The sequence below is a fragment of the Aethalodelphis obliquidens genome, unplaced genomic scaffold (assembly GCF_003676395.1).
Source record: "Aethalodelphis obliquidens isolate GAN/ISIS:26980383/991018 unplaced genomic scaffold, ASM367639v1 scaffold1, whole genome shotgun sequence".
NCBI classification, from domain to species: domain Eukaryota; kingdom Metazoa; phylum Chordata; class Mammalia; order Artiodactyla; family Delphinidae; genus Aethalodelphis; species Aethalodelphis obliquidens.
The window spans coordinates 7022846-7045250 of NW_020837945.1; the positions used below are offsets into that span (position 1 = coordinate 7022846).

The 22405-nt window shown below is 41.5% G+C and overlaps 1 protein-coding gene across 7 annotated transcripts in view; it reads right to left on the minus strand.

The window, feature by feature from the left end:
* Positions 1-1342: 1342 nt before the first annotated feature.
* The window catches only part of KCNJ15 (potassium inwardly rectifying channel subfamily J member 15), a 50654-nt gene continuing 29591 nt past the window's right edge, over positions 1343-22405 (minus strand). For 4 of the 7 annotated variants that reach the window (XM_027096119.1, XM_027096201.1, XM_027096043.1 and 1 more), the window contains exons 2-4: positions 17116-17253; positions 6547-6647; positions 1343-4255 (exon numbers count right to left, since the gene is read on the minus strand). In XM_027096119.1, the coding sequence (XP_026951920.1) occupies positions 3109-4236 (1128 nt within the window). In that variant the 5' untranslated portion in view covers positions 4237-4255; positions 6547-6647; positions 17116-17253 and the 3' untranslated portion in view covers positions 1343-3108. Of the gene's footprint in view, positions 4256-6546; positions 6648-14562; positions 14612-17115; positions 17254-22405 lie in introns of all 7 variants that reach the window. The other 3 variants (XM_027096496.1, XM_027096424.1, XM_027096336.1) reach the window with 3 other exon arrangements.

A 22405-nucleotide genomic window follows, 5' to 3' on the forward strand; every position in this document is an offset into this window, starting at 1 on the left:
TGAGAAGGCCTCATGCATTGGAAATATGTCAAAATGCAAAAAAGATTTTTGGGTCAAAATCCTCCGTTAGCTTGACAATTGTTAGTTGGGTGTTGAGCATGAATCTGTTTCAGTCAGATTCATGCCCAGATGTAATCAAACAATTTTGCCTGAATCCTTTTGTTAGCATGTTAACACGAGAGGATTTTGTACAGAGTAATAATAAGTACGTGTGCCTAGAAAATGCTAAGTTTCAAACCAGAAGCAACTTTAGAGCTATTTATGGAATATTTTGTTATAATATGATTTATGGACTTGTACAAGTATTGGATTTTAAGACGCTACATATTTATTTTGTGTGTAGTGCAATAGATCAGATGATTGAGTCTTCCAAATTTGGCTGAAATAGGTATGCAAAATGAACATACAGTAAGATTTCTCAATCTTATGTTACATCATTGTACCATATACAATAGAAGTATGCAAGATTCTTAATTTTGATCACATTCAAATTAGCAGTGATGTAAATACTGTGAAAAAACGTAAGAAACGTAGTGCAAGAGAAAAACTGTAAACATACCAGGGCATTATTTTCCTGTCAATGTTACCACATTATACAATTAAAAAAGGTTTAATAACTAAAACGACTAATATCTAACTACATTAATGTGAGTTTTAAAAATTAATTAATTAATTATATTTTGGCTGTGTTGGGTCTTCGTTGCTGCACGTGGACCTTCTCTAGTTGCGGTGAGCAGGGGCTACTCTTCTCTGCAGTGCGTGGGCTTCTCATTGCGGTGGCTTCACTTTGTTGCGTAGCATGGGCTCTAGGCGTGCGGACTCTAGAGCACAGGCTCAGTAGTTGTGGCTTTGTTTCTCCACAGCATGTGTGATCTTCCCGGACTAGGGCTCGAACCCATGTGCCCTGCATTGGCAGGTGGGTTCTTAACCACTGAGCCACCAAGGAAGTCCTAATGTGATTTTTTAAAAAGAGAATGAAGATCTAAAACAACCTGCCATAAAATGATCAACAGAAAAAGAAAAAAACTTCCTGAAAAATTGAAGACAATAACTTCCTGTGCACGGAGATTGTATTTTAAACTTTTTTTTTTGGCGGTACGCGGGCCTCTCACTGTTGTGGCCTCTCCTGTTGCGGAGCACAGGCTCCGGACGTGCAGGCTCAGAGGCCATGGCTCACGGGCCCAGCCACTCCGCGGCATGTGGGATCTTCCCGGACCGGGGCACGAACCCGTGTCCCCTGCATCGGCAGGCGGACTCTCAACCACTGCGCCACCAGGGAAGCCCTGTATTTTAAACTTTACAGCTTCAACCCCATGATTTTTACAGCTGCATTAAAGGTTCAGTTCTGGGTCAGAGGTTTTAGCCACATTTTCTGTTTAATGGAAGAAGACTTGAAATGTGGGAACATCATGATATGACACCATTTCACAGATAATCTGAATCCAGATTACTTGCCCCAGTGTTCCCATTCTTATAGAACAAAATATACATGAGCACACTTGCCCAGGACTTGCTCTCTTAATCACAGATGTCTTCGTGGATAATTTCCACAGTTGTGATGGAAGAGACAGGACGAGCACGCCTCTGTGTGTGTGCGTGCATGCGGTGTGCGCGCTCACAGGTCAGGTCAGTGTATCCATATATGTGGGCTCGTGTGTACATCCATGCCGTGTCTACACACTCAAAGTCACATTCTTCTTGAGTGAATGTACAAATCTGTCCTGGCTTGAATGAAATGAGAATTCACCTTTTGCACATTTAGCCAATCCTAGCCCATTTATTCTCTGCCCCAAATAAACGCTCTAAATTCTGCCAAAATCCAGACGTTACCTGTGTAACACTGAGTTGTATGAGATTTGTTTCAATACTGAGGGCATCCTTTACATGTTATCAGAGTATCAAATTTTGTTCCTGCTTCAAGGAATCGTCTGTGTTTGAATTCCTTATCCTCAGCTCCACCTGTTCTTCGGAGTCCCATCCAACCTCACGGACTGGACTTCAATATAGGAGCACATTTCCGATTGTTATGGAGCTGAATGTTTCTTTTGTGTTCACTGTAATCGACAAGCATGTACTTAGCTTGAGAGAGACAGCCATTATTCTCAACAGTCTTATTCTGTTCTTGAAATACCTGTGGCAGTTCCTTTGCGGACAAGGTATTTTAATAAGGAATGAAATCACTGAAAGGAATATGTGTCCATAATAAAGAACGGAGGATGTGGGACCCACAGAGTCCCCTGGCTTCAGAAAGTTACTTCGAAAACATTGTCCAGAGTGAAGTTTTAAAACTTTCATTTTTACGTGAATGACTCGTGGGTCCTGTTAAGATACAGCCTCAGATACTCTAAGTCCAGCTGGAGCGAAATTACTAATAAGCTCCTGGATGCTGTTGATACTGCTGGTCTGTGAACCCATTTTGAATAGAAAGGGGCTAGTACATTCCAACCAAAACAAATTAGTGTGAACAATCACATCAGCTCCATCTGTACATGTATTCACAACGATGCATTCCTGATTTGATCAATTTCACTCTGTACAATTACATTCACCGAAAAAGGTAAAAACAGAATTATCATATTTTGTGAGTACAGAGTCCCTTTGCCCCTTTTTATGTATTACCAGATAGCCTTCATTATAAATACCTTTTTCTCTGCTTGAAAAAATGAGTGTGCTTTAGAGCAATGATATAAGTGGGTACTGAGCCACGTTTCAGCTCTCGGCCATCTCCTCTCTGATACTTGGATTGAATAAATACATTTTATTATAGCTGACATCCTTGTATGGAAATGCATTTCCTTTCACTACCAGCATTGTGAAATATCTGTCCATCCAGATTGTTTCAAGTAGCCTCCACCAAGTTCTTTGAAATGCAGCCCGCTTTTAGAAAATTTGAATTTGGGGAGTTTGCTTCACACAAAGCATTTAAAAAGGGAACCCTCCCAGATGTGGAATGCTTGTTTAGACACCAGATCAAAGGAACAGGTCTGTACATCTGTGCAGTTTTTCAGAGTGCGTCCACACATTTTTGTTTTCCCGGTGACCTCTGGGTTTGAAGGGAGCTCAGATGTGGAAGCAGCTCAGAGTTAAGTCGAGGCGACACCACTGCCGTCAGACGTTGCTCTGTTGCAACAAAAGCGTTCTCAGCTCTCTTTCCCTCTGATCTTCCTGCCTGTACTTCTCCTCAAGTTTCTGCTTCTCAGAATCCGTGCAGTAAAAGGTGCAATCTGGGCTCTTCCGGATCTGTTCGAACTGACTGAAATCAGCCACGTACTTGCCGGTTTTTGAGAGAGAAACCACAGGCACAAACTCAAAACCCCAGTAGATCTCCTCTGGGATGTAAGAGGTGCGGCTCTGGCAGACAGCGCTGGTGGACTCCACCGTGGCGTTCAGGAGAACCACCAGCTCAAACTCCTTCTGCTTAAGGTTTTGGGGGGTGAGATCTCTCAGGGGGCTCGTCTCATCCAGCACGTGGTAGAACGTCATGGGCAAGATGAGGAAGGGGCTCTCGGAAGAGGAGTCCACGTGGAATTTGACGGTGGCCTGGTTGAGGAGGATTCGCTCCCCCTCCTTGGTGACATGGGTCTGGAGGAGCTTTCCCGAGAGCTGGCACTGAATCAGGAGACTCTTCCTCATGTTGGCCACCTGGATCACCAAGCACAGCTTCCCATTCTGCTTGGTGATGACGGCACAGTGGCTGAACTTGATGGTCTCTGCCCGCTTTTTGGGTCTCGCAATTTTGGCCAGGAAGGTGCCCGTGATGAAGATCTCAATCAAGGTGGTGATGACCAGCTGTGCCACCAAGAGGAAGATGGCATGAGGGCATTCCTCCGTGATGGAACGGACTCCATAGCCGATGGTTGTCTGGGATTCCAGGGAAAAGAGAAATGCCCCCGTGAGGGAGTCCACCTTCATGATGCAGGGGGTGTGATTTGAAGTGTGCTCCCTGGGTTCTAAGTCCCCATGAATGAAGGCAATGGCATAGTAGATCACACCAAAAAGGAACCAGGTCATCACGAACGTGGCAGCAAACAGGGTGAGCTTGTATCTCCACTTCATGTCGATGACGGTGGTCCACAAGTCTTGCAGGTAGAGCAAGTATATGCCATCCACTTTGTCGATTCTCACGTTGCTGTGCCCACTCTTGGACATGACTCGGGGTCTGCTGGCCTTGAGGCCAGCTCCAGCCGTGTGCTTCACCAGGGTAGCCCTGGCCATACTGATGTTAATCCGTTCCATGGTCAGGCCTTGGGACCACCTAAGGAAATGACAAAGAGAGACGTTCCATTGTTGTCACATGAGGTAGAATGCCCAGAAAACAGAAACAGGATAATCATGTAAGATAAGTACGAATGTACATGGACGTTTATAAGAAAGGATAATTCTGAGGGCAAGATGAATCACTGGGTACTTGAGGATGGCAGTAGGAGGGAGTGAAGAGCACAGACTGAAGACAGGGAAGCCTGGGTTAAATGTTGCCTCTCCCACTTATTTGCTGTGAGGCCTGGGCTAAGCTATTCAACCTTTCTGGACCTCAAATCTCTAATATGTAAAATATGGAAATAAAGTCTACTTCTCAGGGTTCTTGTGATAGTTGAATGAGATAATGGCTATAAAGTGCCAAAACAGAAATTCACACTCAAAAAAAATGATGCTAATCTTCTCTTTGTGATATCACACTCACAAGAATCCACCCCACGGAGTATTATGATTATTTATGTATATTCAGCTCTTACGGATTTCCAAGTATAGAAAATTTAAAAATAAGTTGACTGAGCATAGGGCCAGTACTGATATAATTAAAATGCACCATCCATAAGATACGTCTTGATACAGCAATGGGAAATGTTAACACAAATTTTAAAACCGTGTGTAGTATTCATAAACGTTTTTAAAAAGCTACCATTTGCATGACATTCCCTGTAGTAGCAATTCATTTTCCCCCTAGTCCAATGAATAATTGGGAATCCATGACCTGTCCTAGTTCTTGATTACAATGGAAAAGAGCAAGTTATCAAACAACCAAAAACAAACATAGAGTGAATAATTAAGCTTTATTAACGGCTTGATCAATATGCTCGTTATTCTCAGAAAAGTGTTATCAATATAGAATATTAGGTGTGACATTTAGGTATGGTGCAAAAATTTGGCCTTACTTCTTTTGAAGTAGAACCAGCATAGGAATCTATTTTAAAGAGCCAATGAACAAGTAAATAAGTACAGGCATCCAACATTGTAGCAGAACAGACTTACCTAGAAGAAGCACTAGGCTCCCACACTGAGCCCTGGGCAATGCTCTGCCCTCCGTTTACAGATAGGGACAAGCTGGGTATGAGGTCACACAGCATCTTATAGTACCTGCCTGGCGACTGACATAAATTACCCCTACATTCCTTGAAAAACATAATGTGAGTGATTATAGGGCAATTCTACCTGGTTGGTATGTTTTTTCCACCTCATCGGCATTTTAAGAATAATAATAAAAAAATTTCTCCCTTTAAAAAGGAACTGGTATAGGGTGGTCTGTGATTCACGCAATAATCTCTGCTGTTGGGGCAGTGTTATCTCAATAGAAGTTTCTAAAGTAATCCTTTGGGCAAATCCCTTCAAGGAATCTGAAACTGTATCCATTATAGGATAACACCTGTTGAGGATGCAGTAAATCTGTTGGGCTTTTTAATTTTCCTGTTATGTTATTAAGAGTGTGTCATTTACTGACTGACCCTTGAAATGATTTTTTTTTTTTCCTCAGAAAGGAGAGTCACCGTTTCATTTTCTTTGCAAAGAAGGGCCCTAAGTTATTCAGAATTTATTTTACTTGTTGAAGCCTATTCCATTTATTTGGGTATCAATTTAGATGTAAAGTACAGGATATAATTTAGCGTGGGCTTCATCAGACCCTTTATGCAGCACTTCTCAGTAATCAAGAGGAAAGCGACCACAATGAAAGCTTGAAAAGGTTAATGCCATGCTGGCATGCCCAAATGCATAGTCAAGCTCAGAGCACTTTGCCAAGACAAATGCAGCTTATGGACAAGTAATTGCATGCACTTCAACAAACAAAAAGAAACTGGTAGGGGAAAGTACATGCCATTCAACCCACTGAAATAAAAACAGAAGCTTAAGTTTTCTTGTGTGAATGATGCAGAAGTGTCCTGCAGCACACGCTAAGCTCCAAGCTCAGCCTTCCACCAGATTCTGGGAAACTTGGCCCTGTTTCTATGAAGGCAGTGTCATGAAGCTTCTGTTTTAACCTCTGTTTCAAAGGGGCAGTGGGCCAGGCTCGCGATGAGCTGAATCTTTCCCCTCTTTCTGCTGAAAGTTCTTGGGCTGCAGTTTTACACAACTATTGTTGGAATCAGTGACACCAATGGCTATCAGAGGATGGGGGGCATATACGGGGAAACAAAACTTAGAGTCTCTGGGTGGGGTGGGGGTATTGGGATTAGCATCTCTCTGTGGAAAAGAGCGGCTGGTGGACAGCACTCAAAGGTTAAATACCCACTCCCTCCCTCTCAACATTCCTGTGCCCTCAGAACTGGGTGCTACCTGGTCACTCACTCGGCAGGTCAAATGGCGACTTCTTCAAAGCAGGTGTATCGTCCTTGCTCCCCTTCGCCCACCTGGCTACCATAGGATTCTTCTACTTCCTGAAAGAAAGAGGGACACATGGAGTTCACAGCTGTTTACTAAGAAACTGACCCAGTGAAACTGACCCTTACTGATTCCCCCAAGTGCTAGGGCCCCAGCATTCACCTTCCAACCCCTGGTGATCTGGCATAGTGCCCAGAATAGATCCAAGCTCAAGGAGTGTTTTAGGAATGAAATTGAAGCCCCAATCACAGCCCTCACTGTAGAATTCCCACCCTCTGGAGGGAGCTCAATAGTAAAACACCCTGGAAAGGGTGGGTTAACTCACCCCCACTGAAGCCCACTATCAACTGACCAGCAAACAGGGAGGCAGGAAGGGGAAGTGCAGAGGAAGTAAACAGTGAGAATTGGAAGGGAAGAGTCTAGAATATTTTTACCGCCTGTGGAAATGCATTATTGCTGTTGAGTCATAGAACATTAGATTCAAAAAGAATGTCAAAACCAAGGCATTTGACACACGTTTTTCAAACCAGGAGACCTGGGAGGTTGCAGTGACTTGTCTTCTTCACACAGATGGCCCATAGCAGAAAGAACGGGGTCCAAAGTTTTTGGAAGCTAGACTGGAGTTCTTGTCAGTACACAAATCCCTCTTAAACCTCCAAAGTTTAATGCAATCTGTTCTAACTCCACTAGATTCTTTTGCATGCTACTTTTCTGAAATACTTCTTCCTAAACTATACATATATATCTCCCCACATTTTTATCTGTCTTATACACAGAGGCTTAGTACACGTCACACTTCTTTTCTGATCCACTAATTATTGTAAATAATTACAATAATTACTCTTTTATCATTTAGGTAGTCTCAATTATCAGTCCGTATAGCCTTTTATATATTGGATTCTCCCAGTGTGTTCACAGTATGTTTGGCAAACGACATCTACATCATCGCTCTATTAAGATCCAGCATCTTCTTCTTTGCACCCATTTATTTTTACCTGTATGCTTTATCTTTTACACTTTATTATATGCTCTTAATTTATAGTATTTCATTCCTCAGCAGACTTCCTTAATGCAATTTACTTCATTGCACACTCTTCTTTCATATAATTTTATGTTACTGCTTTAGATGTTTTTTCCCTTAGATTCTGCAATCTACCTGGTTTCACTTCTAAAATATTAAGGGACCATAATCATTTCCCAAAAGTAAAGGAAGGAAAGAATAATAAAAGATATTCTCTTCTAATTTTCCCTCTCCTAGTCCTGCAAAGAAACAATATTCCATATGAATCATTAGTAGTTTTCTATAGTCTCTGGAAACTGTATTTATTTCTCCAGTTTTCATCATATGATTCCAACATGTGGGTTGGGATTGTATTTCTTAGAATGGTGATATCTTTACTGAAGTGAAGTCCTTGAAACTACTGAATGGAGAGATCAATATTACACTCTCCTATTTCAGGCCAGTAACATATACATGGAATGAAGTCACTTAGTGCTTAGGCTGTGTAGCATTTGTTTTCTGGAGATAAAGGGGAAAAGAAACACATTTTGGAAACAGAACAGTAACCACATTGAAAAAGATACTTATCTATATGAAGAACCACACTTCCAGTGCTGGGGACAAAACAATGAGAATGGAAAAAATGGAAAGGAAGTTCCCATCACCATCGCTGGTGGAAGGGGAAGAATTCTATCCAAGAAAGGGGATCTGGTAAGAATGGAAGACCAAAGAAATTAATTACTGCGAGCTGGAGGATGCTGTCCTGTCAGAGAGAAATCAACCTGTAAATGGACAGAAAGTCCCTGACCAGTTAGGAGAAATACATATGCAAATACTAAGCAAGAACAGAGTCAGGATAGAGCCAGAAATGGTCCAAAGTGGGAAAGGTCCAGATAATAAAATGACAATAATAAAATAAAGATTCAGATAAGTGACAATAATACAAAAGCTTCAGATCACTAATAACAATAATCATCATCATAAATAGATAGCGCTAGAGCCATGTACCAGCCACTATTCTAGGTGCTTTCCATGTGTGAATGTAATTAACCCTCACACCATCCCCATGAGGAAGAAATGGAGCCACAGAGAGGTTGTGTGACTCACCCAAGCTCTCAACAGCTGGCACCTGGCAGTGTGTGAAGCTGTTGTATCTACACTCTCAACCACTCTGACAAGGGTGCTCAGACTTTAGCTGCATCAGAACCATCTGGAAGGCTTGGAGTTTCTGACTCGGTAGGTTTAGGGTGGAGTCCAAGAATTAGCATGTCTAAAAATTCCCAGGTGATGCTGCTGTTGCAGGAACACACATTGAGAACCACCACACTGGGATATAGATGTTGAATCATATCAGCAGCCTAACGGCTTCCCCCCTTGATAAATCTCCGATTCCCCATTTGCCCTTAGCATTTCTGAAATAACGCTATTGCACGCAGACATGGAGAACATCCGTTTATTACTTTTCAGAAGCTTCACCATCCTTACAGATAAATGAATGCCAATGACCCAGTGGCCCAAGGCTAAGTATTAATTTTTTAAAAAGCAATATATGGAGAATCTGATCAAAACTGTAACACATTATTTATATTTATCATATAAATATCATATAAGTATTATGTGTTATAGGATATGTAGAAATTATATATTATTTAACTTAGATAACACTTACAGTAAACACATAGATATTATGATACATTATTCATATTATATTAATATATGATATAAATAATGTTAGTAGATGTATTAGCCAAAATTAAGCACAGACAAGTCTCTCATTTCCACAATAGACTTTCACCCACCATTCTTCTAGTCAACCTGTATTTACAGGATATTTAATTCTCAAAAATGTGATAACACAGCTAACTTTCATGTGATGCTTGGCTGGGAAAAAAATAAATATGCTTTAAGAATGATTTTTTTTCCCCTCCTAGTTAGTACAAAACTGAGACCTTCTAAAAACGTATAGCTCTGTTGAGTCAAATTTTGGAAGTTTTCAGTTCACCCATGCTGGGAAAAACTTCTGTGTTCCATGGTGGGCTAACAAAGTCTATGCACCTGTGGAAAAATAATTTAAAAATGGGGAGACAGTGGCTCCCTAAACCTGGAATTTCTCAACCAGGCCTCAAGTGATGTCATCCTACATACCTTCAAATGGGCGGTGAGGCATGGAAGAATGAAATCCAAATCCAACCATAACTCTGGATTTCTAGACTAAAATTAGAATCTGAGGGACTTTGACTTGAAAACTCTGGCAAAACAGCTCCCTCTTTGTAAGAAAAGTTGCTTCTAAAGCTTTGTTGGATGTCAAATATTTTTGACAAAACAATCTTTTAATGATCTCTCTTTTTGCTATGAATCTGAAATACCTGGCTGAAATTTCACTTTAAGGGTACATGGGTTTAAATATTAAGTAGAAAAAAAGTGCTTGACAAGCATCTAGTTGGGGTTCACTGAACTCAAAAGGTTTAAAAATAATGGAAAATAAACTCAGTGAGGCTTAGCTATCCTTTCTTTGGATCCTGTGACTGTGGCCGTACATACACATGCACTGGGGCCTTTGGCACTGGCCTCGTGCCACCTTCTACCTGCTCTTCAAAGCAGCCTAGGACTCGCTTCAATGGCTGGGCTCCCTGTTCTGAATCCACTTCTTGACTTCATCCGTGTCAGCTGAGGACACAGATGGCTTTGCCCAGGTGGCCGCAGAACTGGACACGTTCATTAAAGAGAACAAGGTGGCCAAAGCTGACTCTCGGCAGATTCCAAAGGGTGGCCCTTTGGTTTTCTCTGTTGGGGAAATTACTCTTTCCTTCTGCAAACCCATGTTTTCTCTCGGACCATTGAGGACTGAGGTTGGCTGGAAGGAGTGGCAGCTTTTGGGAGGCTGTGGAGTTGGACATTCTTCTTTGTGAGGAACAAGAGGCTCTGAGGGGAAGCGCCAATGAAGGTAATGGCAAATTCACAATCTAGTTTCCTCTATCCTAATGACCTGTATTTTGAAGACATGAACTTGGAACCTCATTGGTAGAGCCGTGGTCATTTTGGGTTGTCGTGGCTGATTGTTGCTTCCACCTACTATCTGCCCCTCTCTGTGGGGTCCATCCATGAGATTCTTCCCTGGGTTTGTCCCTGCAGGGAAGTATGTTTTCACGCTTTTGTGTTAGATGTGGTCATGTGACTGCTTCGGCCAATGGTGTGTGAGCTGCAGTGACTCAAGCCTCACCTGAACAGAGACATAAGAATGACACGGTTCTGTCACTGCTCTCCAGTGAGGCTCAGATTGGGCTGCTCCTTCCTCTGGATGGCAGTGGGGGGTAGGGGGGAGGTGGGGGACACTTGGAGCTGAGCTACAGCTGAACCAAAGCTGACTTGTAACCCAGGTGAGAAAAAACTCTTGTTGCCTGGTTGAATTCTTGGACTTGTTTGTTACTAAGGCAAAACCTAGTGAAAGTCTGACCGCGGTGATGCTCTTACTACATATTTTTGGATTAAATATCTGACCTAAAAGGAACTGTATTTAAAGAAAACATGTAAAGTCTTGAAATATCCCTCAAGGTAAACCTCAAATGGTAGTTTATGGCTAAACACTGAATAGAAAAATAAATACAAATCTCACAGGATTTCAGTGGGAAGAAAGACTTGCCTGATCCCTAAGGACAGCAGAGAAAAAGTGAATAATTCTTCTCATTCAATTACTTCTGAATCAGTACTTAAATTTATCACGACAAGACAACTTTTCAGGGCAAGATATAAGGGCCTCAGATTCTGTCACTCTTATTTCTGTGGAGCAAGAAGCCCTTGGTTAATGTTCTGGTGGCCTCATAATCTGTGATGACAAACACATAGGGGATTATGTCATTAATTAAACATTATGTCATTAAAAGGGACTAGCCCTTTTCAGACAGACAGACAGCTGAAAAATCCCAGCTCTTGGGATTACAGACAGTATTTTATTTAAGCCTTCTCTTTACCTTCTGAAGAGAGAGTTTTCTTGATTTTCTAAATGAGGAAACTAAGCTTAGAGAGATTCGATAATCTACACATGTTCATAAAGTTAACACACAGAGGACCTCGTTGGCAAAGCAAATCTGTCTCCTATCTAACCACCTGGCACCTCCGTCCTCAAAACGAACTCAAGAACATCACTCCTAATGATGCAGTTCAAAACATCGCAAACTAAGTTCCCGCTCATTACATGTTAGCAGCCCTTATAGAATAAACAGCTTTGGTTTATTGCTTATCCGGTGCCAGATGTTACATAAGGTGCCGTATATTAATTTAACTCTCACTTAGATTCTGAGACAGTTAATATGATTATTCCTGTCTTCCAGGTAAGGAAACTGATATAGCACAAGGTCTGTTTGAGTCTGTAATCCTCGCTTCTCACCTCTATAACATGAATTCCCCAACTTCAGCGAGTGTCAGAATCACGTGGAAGTCTTGAAATACAGATGGCTGGGCTCCAGAGTCTCTGATTCAGTAGGTCTAGAGTAGAGCCTGGGAACATGCATTTCTAATGAGTTCCCAGGTGATGCTGAGGCTACTGGTCTTGAGACCACACCTTGAAATCATGATCTATACTCTTCGCCACTTAGAGTTATATAGAATCTGTGGGAAATTCACAAGCACGTAAACCGGGTTGCCTAAAAGTTCAGCCTCATTACTTTCAAGCAAAGGAGTGGGTCCTTCGGTGTGAGAAGGAAGAGAAAATCAATGGGGCTGAATGTACAAATATGGTAGCTGTTGGGTGGAGTTTTCAGTTTGCCAGGAAAGGTGTCCTAGGGAATAAAAGTTCAGGTGAATTGTCTTGAAGGGAAAAATGAGAATTTGGGAGAAAAGGAAAGCAATTGGTTTAAAATTTCTCTAAGTTTTCTTCCCTGGATGATGGATATCATCCTACAGTTGCTTTCGGGGTTCACTGGCTAAGAACATCAGAGGCCAGAGGAAAGATCCTGGATTTTAGGGCTGAGGGAGCTGAAGCTAATAGAAGAACCTTAGCAGTTCTCTTGCTCAGGCTTCCCCTAAGTGTGTGGTAATAGGTATTCCACAAATAAAGCAATCTGTGGTCAGGTAATTTGGGGAAGCTTTGCCTACAGAACCTCCAAGCACCCCACTGTCCCCACCCACTGGAGACTCCCACAGCACATTTGTGTATTACAGGGTCTGAGAAGTTCTACAGCAAACAAACATGCTTAACTCTGTAACTCTGGCCTTTATCTGACATGTGGGAACACTCTGAGGAGTGCTGATCTGGTTTAAACTTTGCACTTTATATCTGGGGAAAAATAGGATCACAAAGGTTGAGAGTGATTTATTCAAGGTCACTGAGCCAGTGGCAGGAGTAGGGATGGAAACAGGCTTTATGAATCTTAGTTCATTTGATGGGCAGATATCTTTCTCTGTGGTCATGAAATACCTTGAGATGAACTATCCATATTCCTGGACCCTGAAGACAGGACAGCATATAATAAAAGGCTTGCAGCTCCAGCATCACTTACTGATGTTAATCAGAAATCCCAGCTCTTGGGTCCCACACTCGAGCCACTGAATCAGAACCAGTGTCTTAAAAACACCCAACTTCCTAAAGGATTATGTGGCTGGAGGTTGTAAGTGATGGCTTGGAGAACTGACAAAGTCTTTCTTTTGCCTTATTATACATTGGAAAAGCAACAAGTACTGCTTTAAAGACAAATCCCACATTTTACATTGCATGTGAGCATCTAATGATCCAATTTGCCTCTGTGGTCAAATATTTAGCCTTTTTCCTATGTTTCCATTTCATTATTATTGTTTCAAATTCCATAAGTAAGTAAAAAAATCCTTTGGTTTGCATAGTTATACCCTGTACTCCTCAATGTAGATTCATTAAATTTTTTTTTCATTCCATAGAACATCAAGTTTTCTCTGGGCAAAGACAAGTTTAAACAGATAGTGGGTTCACTAGGAGACTCACTTCCCATTTTCCATGGCAAAGAATCTGAGCACTGGAATAAGGTATCATTTGCTGAATATTTTTGTAAAGACAGTTCAATTTCAGGCCCTTTATTTGGGAGAGAGTTGGCTAACCCAAATAAAACATTTTACATCTGTCTGTTGTTACGAGTGACCAACTTCAGCTGAACATCATTACTTAATAACAGCTAACTTTCCTATAGAGTAAGAATGCGCAGCAGCTGAAAAGCAAATGGAAATTTCCTTTGGTTTACCACGCTTGGTCTCTCCGTGCTCCAACATGTGAATAACTTGGGTAATAAGCATATACTCCCCTCTAATCACAGCATGGCTTGGACATGCATTGTTGTAAGATGACTGGTGAAACAGGAAAATTTATGTCTGAGTGGAGAAAAAAAACAAGGCGGGTTGGTCTGCGATAGCCTCCCTGATGCACTGCCCCCAATTTTCTCTTTAGGGAAGAGGTTTAACTAGCTCGTGGAATCTTACTTACTATTCTAGTCTGGATGAGTTCAAATGTAACACAGAGAAGACAGCTCCACATTGTTCCCTTTAGATAAGGAGATGAAAATGTAGAGCATCTGGGTTTGTCGGATGATAACCCGGAAGCTGGAACTAATTCAGAACGGAAGGCATCTATTTTTGCAGATGGTACTTGTAGAGAAACAAGTATTTTATTTAGTAGATTCTATTTAATGAAACTTCAAACTGGGCATAGTCAGAGCACTAAAAGACGAAGAAAAAAACGGAAAGCAAGCAAGCAAGTTTGTGTTCTCAAACCCGCATCTCTGTCCTTCAAAAGTTGCTTGAGGCGAGATCACTGCCTTTTTACACTGCATCATTACATAATTTGCAACACTCAGATTGATTTTTCCCTAAGTAAGTCTCTCATTCACTAAGACATTGAACCCGCCGCCTTTAACCACTCACATCTATCTTTCTTCGTCTCACATTTATAATATTTTTTACTATGGTGAAGGAATAGAAACACAGAAAGCATATCACATTATAAATATACATACCGACTTCAGGCCGGTTTGTTTTCTGGCTTCATGCTGACTACTTTTTCTTCTGTTAAAAATAAATTTGGAATTGTTGGCCTCGAGCAGTTGATGATTACTGGGCTTTGGTGTGATGCACCTGGATGCGAGAGTGACATTCTCCTCCTCGGTGATGTCTATGCTCCTTATTTTCATGATTGGAATCTCATCCCAGACAAAGGAAATTATGACGTTTGCTTGATTTGGAACCAAAATACTTAACAACGGGATGAGTGTCAAAAGGTTTTGAAATTCAGTTTCCCTGTCAGTCTAAACTTTGACCATATTTCTTTGATACAGAAACTGGATTATCACAGGATCTCGGGGGACACAGTTAACACCAAAATTCTTGGATGGTGGTAAATGGACTTTAAGGACTGGTAATATGTGTGAGTTGTATGCTTGTCCCAAAGTTGAAAACAGGTGTTTGTGATCACTGGGGGATAATAAGAAAATTTCAACTTCAAAATACCTTCACATTTAATCAAAGTCTGAGACCTTTGGCAGCTAACTAATCTCCATCAGTAAACACTGTAAGAAAACACTTTCTAACAATCTGTAGTTAATTAGTTGGGGGATACTGGCCCAATTTTGGTGTTTTTAGGGTTTCCAGGTAAAATACAAGATGTTGAATTAAAATGGAATTTCAGGTGGACAACAAATAATCTTTAGTTTAAGTATGTCCCATGCAATACTTGATATATACGTATTCTCAAAATCAGTCATTGTTTATTTGAAATCCGTATATATGTACCACATAGATATAGTACAAAGGAGTCCTATATTTTTATTTGTTAAACCTGGCATCCCTAGGGAAGAGCAGATCGATGCTCAACAGTAGCTCAGAAGGTCAAAACACTCAAAGACAAGGTTCAATATACAGACAACTTTCTTAGAAGAACAGCAGTCCAGATTTTCCCAGTACTAGGACTCCTGGAAACAATTCTAACCATTATGGGACGAAAGCTTTTTCACGCATCGTACATCAGAGGGTGTCAGGAAGTCTAATAAGTCTAGTAAGCTGGTCTCATTTTTAATATTTTAGCTCAGGGATTCTTTTTTTAAATTTGTTTTATTAAAGTATAGTTGATTTACAATATTATGGTAATTTCTGCTGTACAGCAAAGTGATTCACACACACACACATATATATATATATACACACATTGTATACATATATATATATATATATATATATACACACATTATTTTTCATATTCTTTTCCATTATGGTTTATCACAGGATACTGAATACAGTTTACTGAGCTGTACGGTAGGATCTCACTGTTTATATGTTCTACACATAATAGTTTACATCTGCTAATCCGAAACTCCCACTCCATCCCTCCCCCACCCCCTTCCCACTTGGCAACCACAAGTCTGTTCTCTGTGTAGCTCAGGGATTTTTAACCATCTTTGTGTTATAGCTCTTTTTGGCAGACAGGTAAGACCTAAGATTGCTTTCTCAGAATGTGTTTAAATAGATAAGAATAAAATAAATATGACTACAAAAGACACCGATAATATTAAAATGCACTCATTAAAATATTTTTAAAACAAAATTGTGCTCTGTTTTCAAGTATTAATTAAGAAGAGCTAGCGTCTTGAAAGGGTGGTGAGCAGAAATGTTATTTCAAAATCTCTGAAGCAACTACATGTTGAAATACTGTGACTTCTACTATGACACAGTCACAGTTGGGGCTAAAATGATGGTGGTGTGTTACACATTCATAGTAAACAATAAAAGCCTAAGAGGTGATTGAGAATAAACAATTCCTCTTCTCCCACCCCTCCCCACCATCCTAGGACATGGACACTCCTGATTCTACCCCGAATCTCTCCAGGCTCCGTGCACCTGTGTGTAAACCCTACTGTGAGTGAGGCTTCTACGTACAGTAATTCTGATAACGTCACAGAAATCGGGCCAACCTACTGAATCCTTCTTGGTTGATTTCCCTACAAACACTCCCTTGCCATTGATAACAAAGATGCTGTTACTTCTGGAAGAGTAGTTGAGATATTTCACAGAATTGCAATTAACTCCCTTTCCACTAGGACACCACTGGGGGCACTAGTGTTGGCAGTCACCACTCCCTTGGTGTTCACATCATTGGAGCAATGATACCCATGGGGAGACAGTCCAACACGCCCTCCTCTGGACATGATGGTACAGTTTCTTACATGGAAACAAAGGAGGAAATAGCAGCTCAGGCACACACGTAATTCTCTGTCTTCACAGCCTCATGGGCTGCATTTCTCAGGACTGTGAACCCGGATTTTTACAGTTAAGACACTATTCGGTTGCATGCAACTTTGTATTACCATGATTTCATCGTATCTCTTACCAGGAAGAAGAAGCACACTCATCTACAGAGTAATGTAGACGACAGCTCCCTTTGTAAGTCCTCCAGTAGCCTCTACTGCTGACAGGATAAATCCTCATCCCCTTTGCAAAGCAAAAGGTCCTTCTAAGCCCTGGCTCTCGTACCCTCTTCATCTTTGTTGCCTCCAGGATTTAGCCTGGTGTGTACTTACCTTTTCCAGACTGCTCAATGTGTTCATGGCTCCATGACCAGCAGCTGCTCCTTCCTGAGGGTGCTCGTCCTGCTGTTTCCTTCTCCGTCAAATTCCACCTGTTCTTCAAAGGGCAGGTTGAATATTACCTCCTCTGAACTTAAAAAAAAAAAAAATTAAACACTTCTTCAGAGGCAGCGTAGTGTAAAGGTTAAGAGTACAGTGTTCTGCTTCTGTTACGAATTGCTGTGTGACTTTCAACAACTTACTTAACCCCTCTGAGATTCAGTTTCATCCTCTGCAAACTAGTGCTAATAATCATGCCCACTCATAAGGTGGTGTGAGGTTAAAACATATAAAGCACCATAAAACTCTGCCTGTTCACACTAATAATTATATGAGAGTTAGCTGTTATTGTTATGTGTTTACAATAAACAAAACACACAAAATATGCCTTACCCAAAGGAAATTTACCACAGATGACAGAAAGTTCTTAGAAGTCAATAAATTACTGTTTCCCCCCCAAACAGTAACATTTATAAGTAAACAATTCAAAAAGAAATTAAAAGGTAAAAAATCTTGAAGATATTTCAAGAATGATTCATTCATTTGTACACCAAGAGTTTACTGAGCACCTACTATGAGCTGCAGTGTGCAGGGGCCTGCAGATCCAGCAGGGAGAAAGACTGACTTGGTCCTCACTTTCATGTAGTTTACAATAGATCAGGGAAGAGAGGTATTTAATAAATCATTAGAATAGAACATGGGGTGTACAACATGTCCTAGCCTGGGGTTCCAGGAAGACTCCCTTGGGGAGGTGGCATTAAGGTGGAGACATAAAGAAGGACGAGCACTTGGCAGGTAAGGAGGCAGCCTGGGAGAGAGATGAGTGTTCTGGGCACAGGGCTACACATGGCATTTGCAAAGGCCTGGAGCTTGCCTTCTGGGACGTGAGGAAGGGTATTGAGTTGGGGAGCGTAGAGGGGGTGGAACAGGAGCTTAGGGCTGAGCCACACCATGTAGGGCTCTGTGGGGCCCTTGAACACCATCAGCACCATCTTAGCTGAACGAGCAGCATCTTGGGGTTTCAGTCAAGGAAGAGGTAGGATCAGACTTGCCTTTTCAAGTCATCTTCTGTGACATGACACGGGGAATGGATTGGAAAGAGGCAAACGTAGATGCTGGAAGTCGGGCTATCAGGTGCTTTCAGTAATCCAAGCTAAAATTAGGGATGCGCGGACAAGGGCTGAGAGGGGCCAGGGGCTCTGAGTTTCACGTTCCAGACAGAGTCAGTAGGAGGCTCTGACAGGTGGGTGGGGCGTGGGTGGAGAGGCAGACGGGGTCTCAAAGATAACTCCTGACTTTCTGGCATGAAAAAGAGGTGGATTGGATGTGGGTATGTTACTGATTCCAAGGACACTGGAACTTCCTCTGTAGCTAACACCCACTCATCCGTTATCAGACACCCACGCTGTTAGAATGTCTTAATGTTATACCAGTGTGGAACTCACTCTGGTACGTAATCCCAATACTGAAACAGGATCCAGGTTTGGGGGTGAGGTTCGAGGGAATGCACTAGGGCTGCCTCAGATGTGATCTGGGGTCTGTGCTCTTGGGTCTGATGTTCAAAAGAGAGGGCTGGGCAGGAGGGATGCCTTTACTGTTTAAGTCTACAAATAGAGAGTGAAATATGTAAGTGAATGAGATTCTCCTAGACGTAGGGTGTGGGAGAAGCAGCCCCAGACTGAGTCGTGGGCAGCCCCAGGGCCAGGCAGAGCAGGAGACGTTGGCAAATGAGAATAAGAAGGAGCCAGGGGTCCAAGAAACACAGCTTTTCACTGATCAGATAATCAGAGGTTTTAAAAGACACGTCAACATTCTGTATCCACAAGCATGCAGAGGCGAAGGGCTTCATACATGGCCTCCGATAGAGTAATTTGGCCAAGCTGTTTTGGAGGCAATTTGACAATGCATAACTAAAGTTTAAAACTGTTTATTATTCATAATCTTTGACCCAGTAAATGTACTTCTAAGAACTAATAAGAAATATGCATCAGGATTATGTGTAAGAGCGTTCTCTGCATTAGTTATAATGCTAAAACCTCCAAACCAACCTGGATCATCAATAATATAGAAAGGATTTTAAATGTACAAAATATTTATAAGCTGAAATATTATGTGGTCTTTAAGTCACGGCAACGTGCTAAAATGTTAAATTTTAAAAAGGCATTAAGGGGGGCTTCCCTGGCGGTCCAGTGTTTAAGACTTGGCGCTTCCACTGCAGGGGGCGCGGGTTCGATCCCTGGTCAGGGAAATAAGATCCCACCTGCTGCGTGGCATGGCCACCCCACCAGCTTCAGCGCTATTTTCAGGTGAGAGATCCAATTCTGGGGGGTGAAATTTGGAACGGCATTATGTAAAGCTGAAAAGACAGGATAAGTGCTCGGCTTTTCTCTTACTAGATAAGATTAAAATGAAATGTCTCTAAAATGTTAACAGCAGTTATCTCTTCAAAGGAAAACAAAATTAGTAAGGTTTTTTTAAACCAGACTTTCCATTTTTATGCAGTTAATCTGAAAATTCAATTTCCCTAGCACAAACCTTTCCCAAACATTCCAGATTTTACTGTAAATGAGAAGTACTTACTGTGCTCTGCTGAGAAACTTTCCACACACTGTCGTGGCCAAACCGTATGAAATAACTTACTCTCAGAGTCGTTCGATTTTACAAACCCAAGAGCCTACTGTTCAGTAAGCGTTCAGGGTTATTATTTCATGTCAATTTAAATTATTTCATTTAACTGACTGAGTGAGAAGAGTTTGCACTTCACCCAAGAGGAACGCTGATAAAGCAGGTTTCCTGCCCAATGCCTTTGCTCAGGGAGGTCCCTTTACCCCCAAGTTCCTTCTCTGTGCCCTGTGCCTGGCAAACTCCTATTCATCCCTTCAGGCCCAACTCAAATGTCACCTCCTTCAGCTTCCAGAGGAAGCTCTTCTTACTCCTGTCTTCTGCCTTTTGCAAGTTGTCCACACTGCATGATAAGACTTATGTATTGCTGTAATGATTTGTTGTGAAGCTTCTTTTTCTCCTTAAACCAGGCTCTGTGGGGTGATCAATTTGTCTTTTAACCCCAATGCCAACACAAGGCCTGATACATGGTAAGAAAGAAACAGGGTGGTCAGAGATGCTGTTCACATGAACACAGAGCCATCCGGATTTAGTAACTGATGTCACCCATTTAAATGATGATGTTCTAGGTCAGAGGGGAAGCTAGTCCAAAGCTAGGTGCGTCAGAGAGGATACCAAATACGTTACTGACTTGAATGACTAAACTAAAAAACAAAGATTTAGACTTCCTATTTTGATTCATAGCCCAAGGAACATCCTACAGCATTTTACTTTGAAGAGAAAAATGGGTTTTACATTTCTCAACCTGATGAAATTGATAAACACTAAATATAAATGCATATGCTGGGGATATGGCTTTACCTATGGGTGGCATACATATATTCAATTTAGCCCAACAAATTACTTTCTATGTGTGTTTTGTGTTCCCTGAGGCCTTAAGAACCCTGACCATCATATAGAAAGTGTTCTAAGATTCCTTTTAGCTCTCTGTTTGCTTCCTTAGAACAGGGGTCTACAAAGTATTGCACCCCAATAACCTAAGAGGGTACAATAAGAAAGTAATAGAACTATTCACATGTAGCTTCTGCTTCACCCTTTTAAATGTTTGTATTTTGTGCATATTTTAAAATGTACCTCATATATTAGTAAAGGACAAAAAATTTATATATGATGCACGTATGTCCCAAAGTGTTCGTGTGTGTGTGTGTGTGCACGCGCAGAGAGGGACTGTACATTTTTTAATTCACTGCTCTAGACTAGTGTTTATTAAACTTTAATGTGCAGACAGGTTCCCTGGGGATTGTGTTAAAATGCAGATTCTGATTTAGAAGATCTGGACTGAGGTCTGAGAATCTGCACTTCTAGAAAACTCCCAGGTGATGTGATGCTGAGGCTGGAGGTGGCTACACTTTGGATTGCAATCAGCCTTTTGCAGCCCTGGTTCTTCATCTGAACCACACAGCATGGAACACAGAAGGTGGTTCCAATAACTGTTTATTTGTGACTCCCACAGATAGCCGTAACTAGCACTGCTTGAGAGCAGAGGAGAGAAGGTAACTCATTCCAAGCAAAGGAAGCTGTGGGGACATGAAGCCTGACTTCTTTCACAGAGAAAGGGGCCTCCAAGGAGCATGCTGGCACACGGCTTTACCTGTGCAAGAAAGTTCAAGGGCACTAGCCAACTTCATTAAAACAAACAAACAAACCAAAAAACCCCACTGTTTATAAATCACCGTACAGTCTTACAAAACAGTCCTGGAGTCAGCAATTCTTTTCCAGTGTTTGGCTTCTATCTGAGAACTTCCTTTATGAGAAGCATTGCTGGAAACCAAGGTCTTGACCACTTCTAATGGTCAAAGATCCTGGGGTGCTAATGTTAAGTGGCAGAGCGCTAAGTCCAGAGTTTCTGACTAATAATGGCAAAATCCATACACCCTCACCCTAATGGGACCCTGATGTTGGGAGTCAGTGGGTTACAAATGCTCTCTGTCCAAAAGAAGAGAAGAAAAAAAACACATACATATAGCCCCCAATGAATATTTGTGAGTGAATATACACACTCACACATACACACACATTTTTGACAAATAAAATGATTCTCTTAATTTGCAAAGTCTACCCAGCAATTCATGTTTGTGTGTCCCATAGAACTTTCGAAAGACAACTTTGGTCTAATTTGAACCATATGCCTTAGCTTAATTTCTGAGCTGGTTTACTATGGAATAGTGGTTACAAATGCGTTTTTGAATATCTAACAGCTTTTCCACTATGTAACTGGTGTCAACAAAAAGTGGCGTATAACTGAATTAGAAAGACGCTTCTTCTGACTCTAGGTCCGCTCTCCACACAAACGTAAGGCAGCCCAACAGGACTCAGCCTCTAACCACCTCAACACCTAAGGGCACATGTTCAAGATTAACAAAGAAAATGGAGACAAGAGGACAGATGAGGAAATTCCAAGAGGCCTTTAAGTTGTCCGCTTGAGATGAGCTGGCCCCTGCTTCTTGGCCAATTCTTAATGTTTTATCCTGGATCTATCTTCAGCACTATTTTCAGGTGAGAGATCCAATTTTGGGGGGGTGAAATTGGGAACGGGACCATGGTTGAAAGACCTGGGCACGACCCTCTTGTTTGTTCTGTGTGCCATCCTTTGTTTCCTCTTGATCATTGATGATAAAGATCA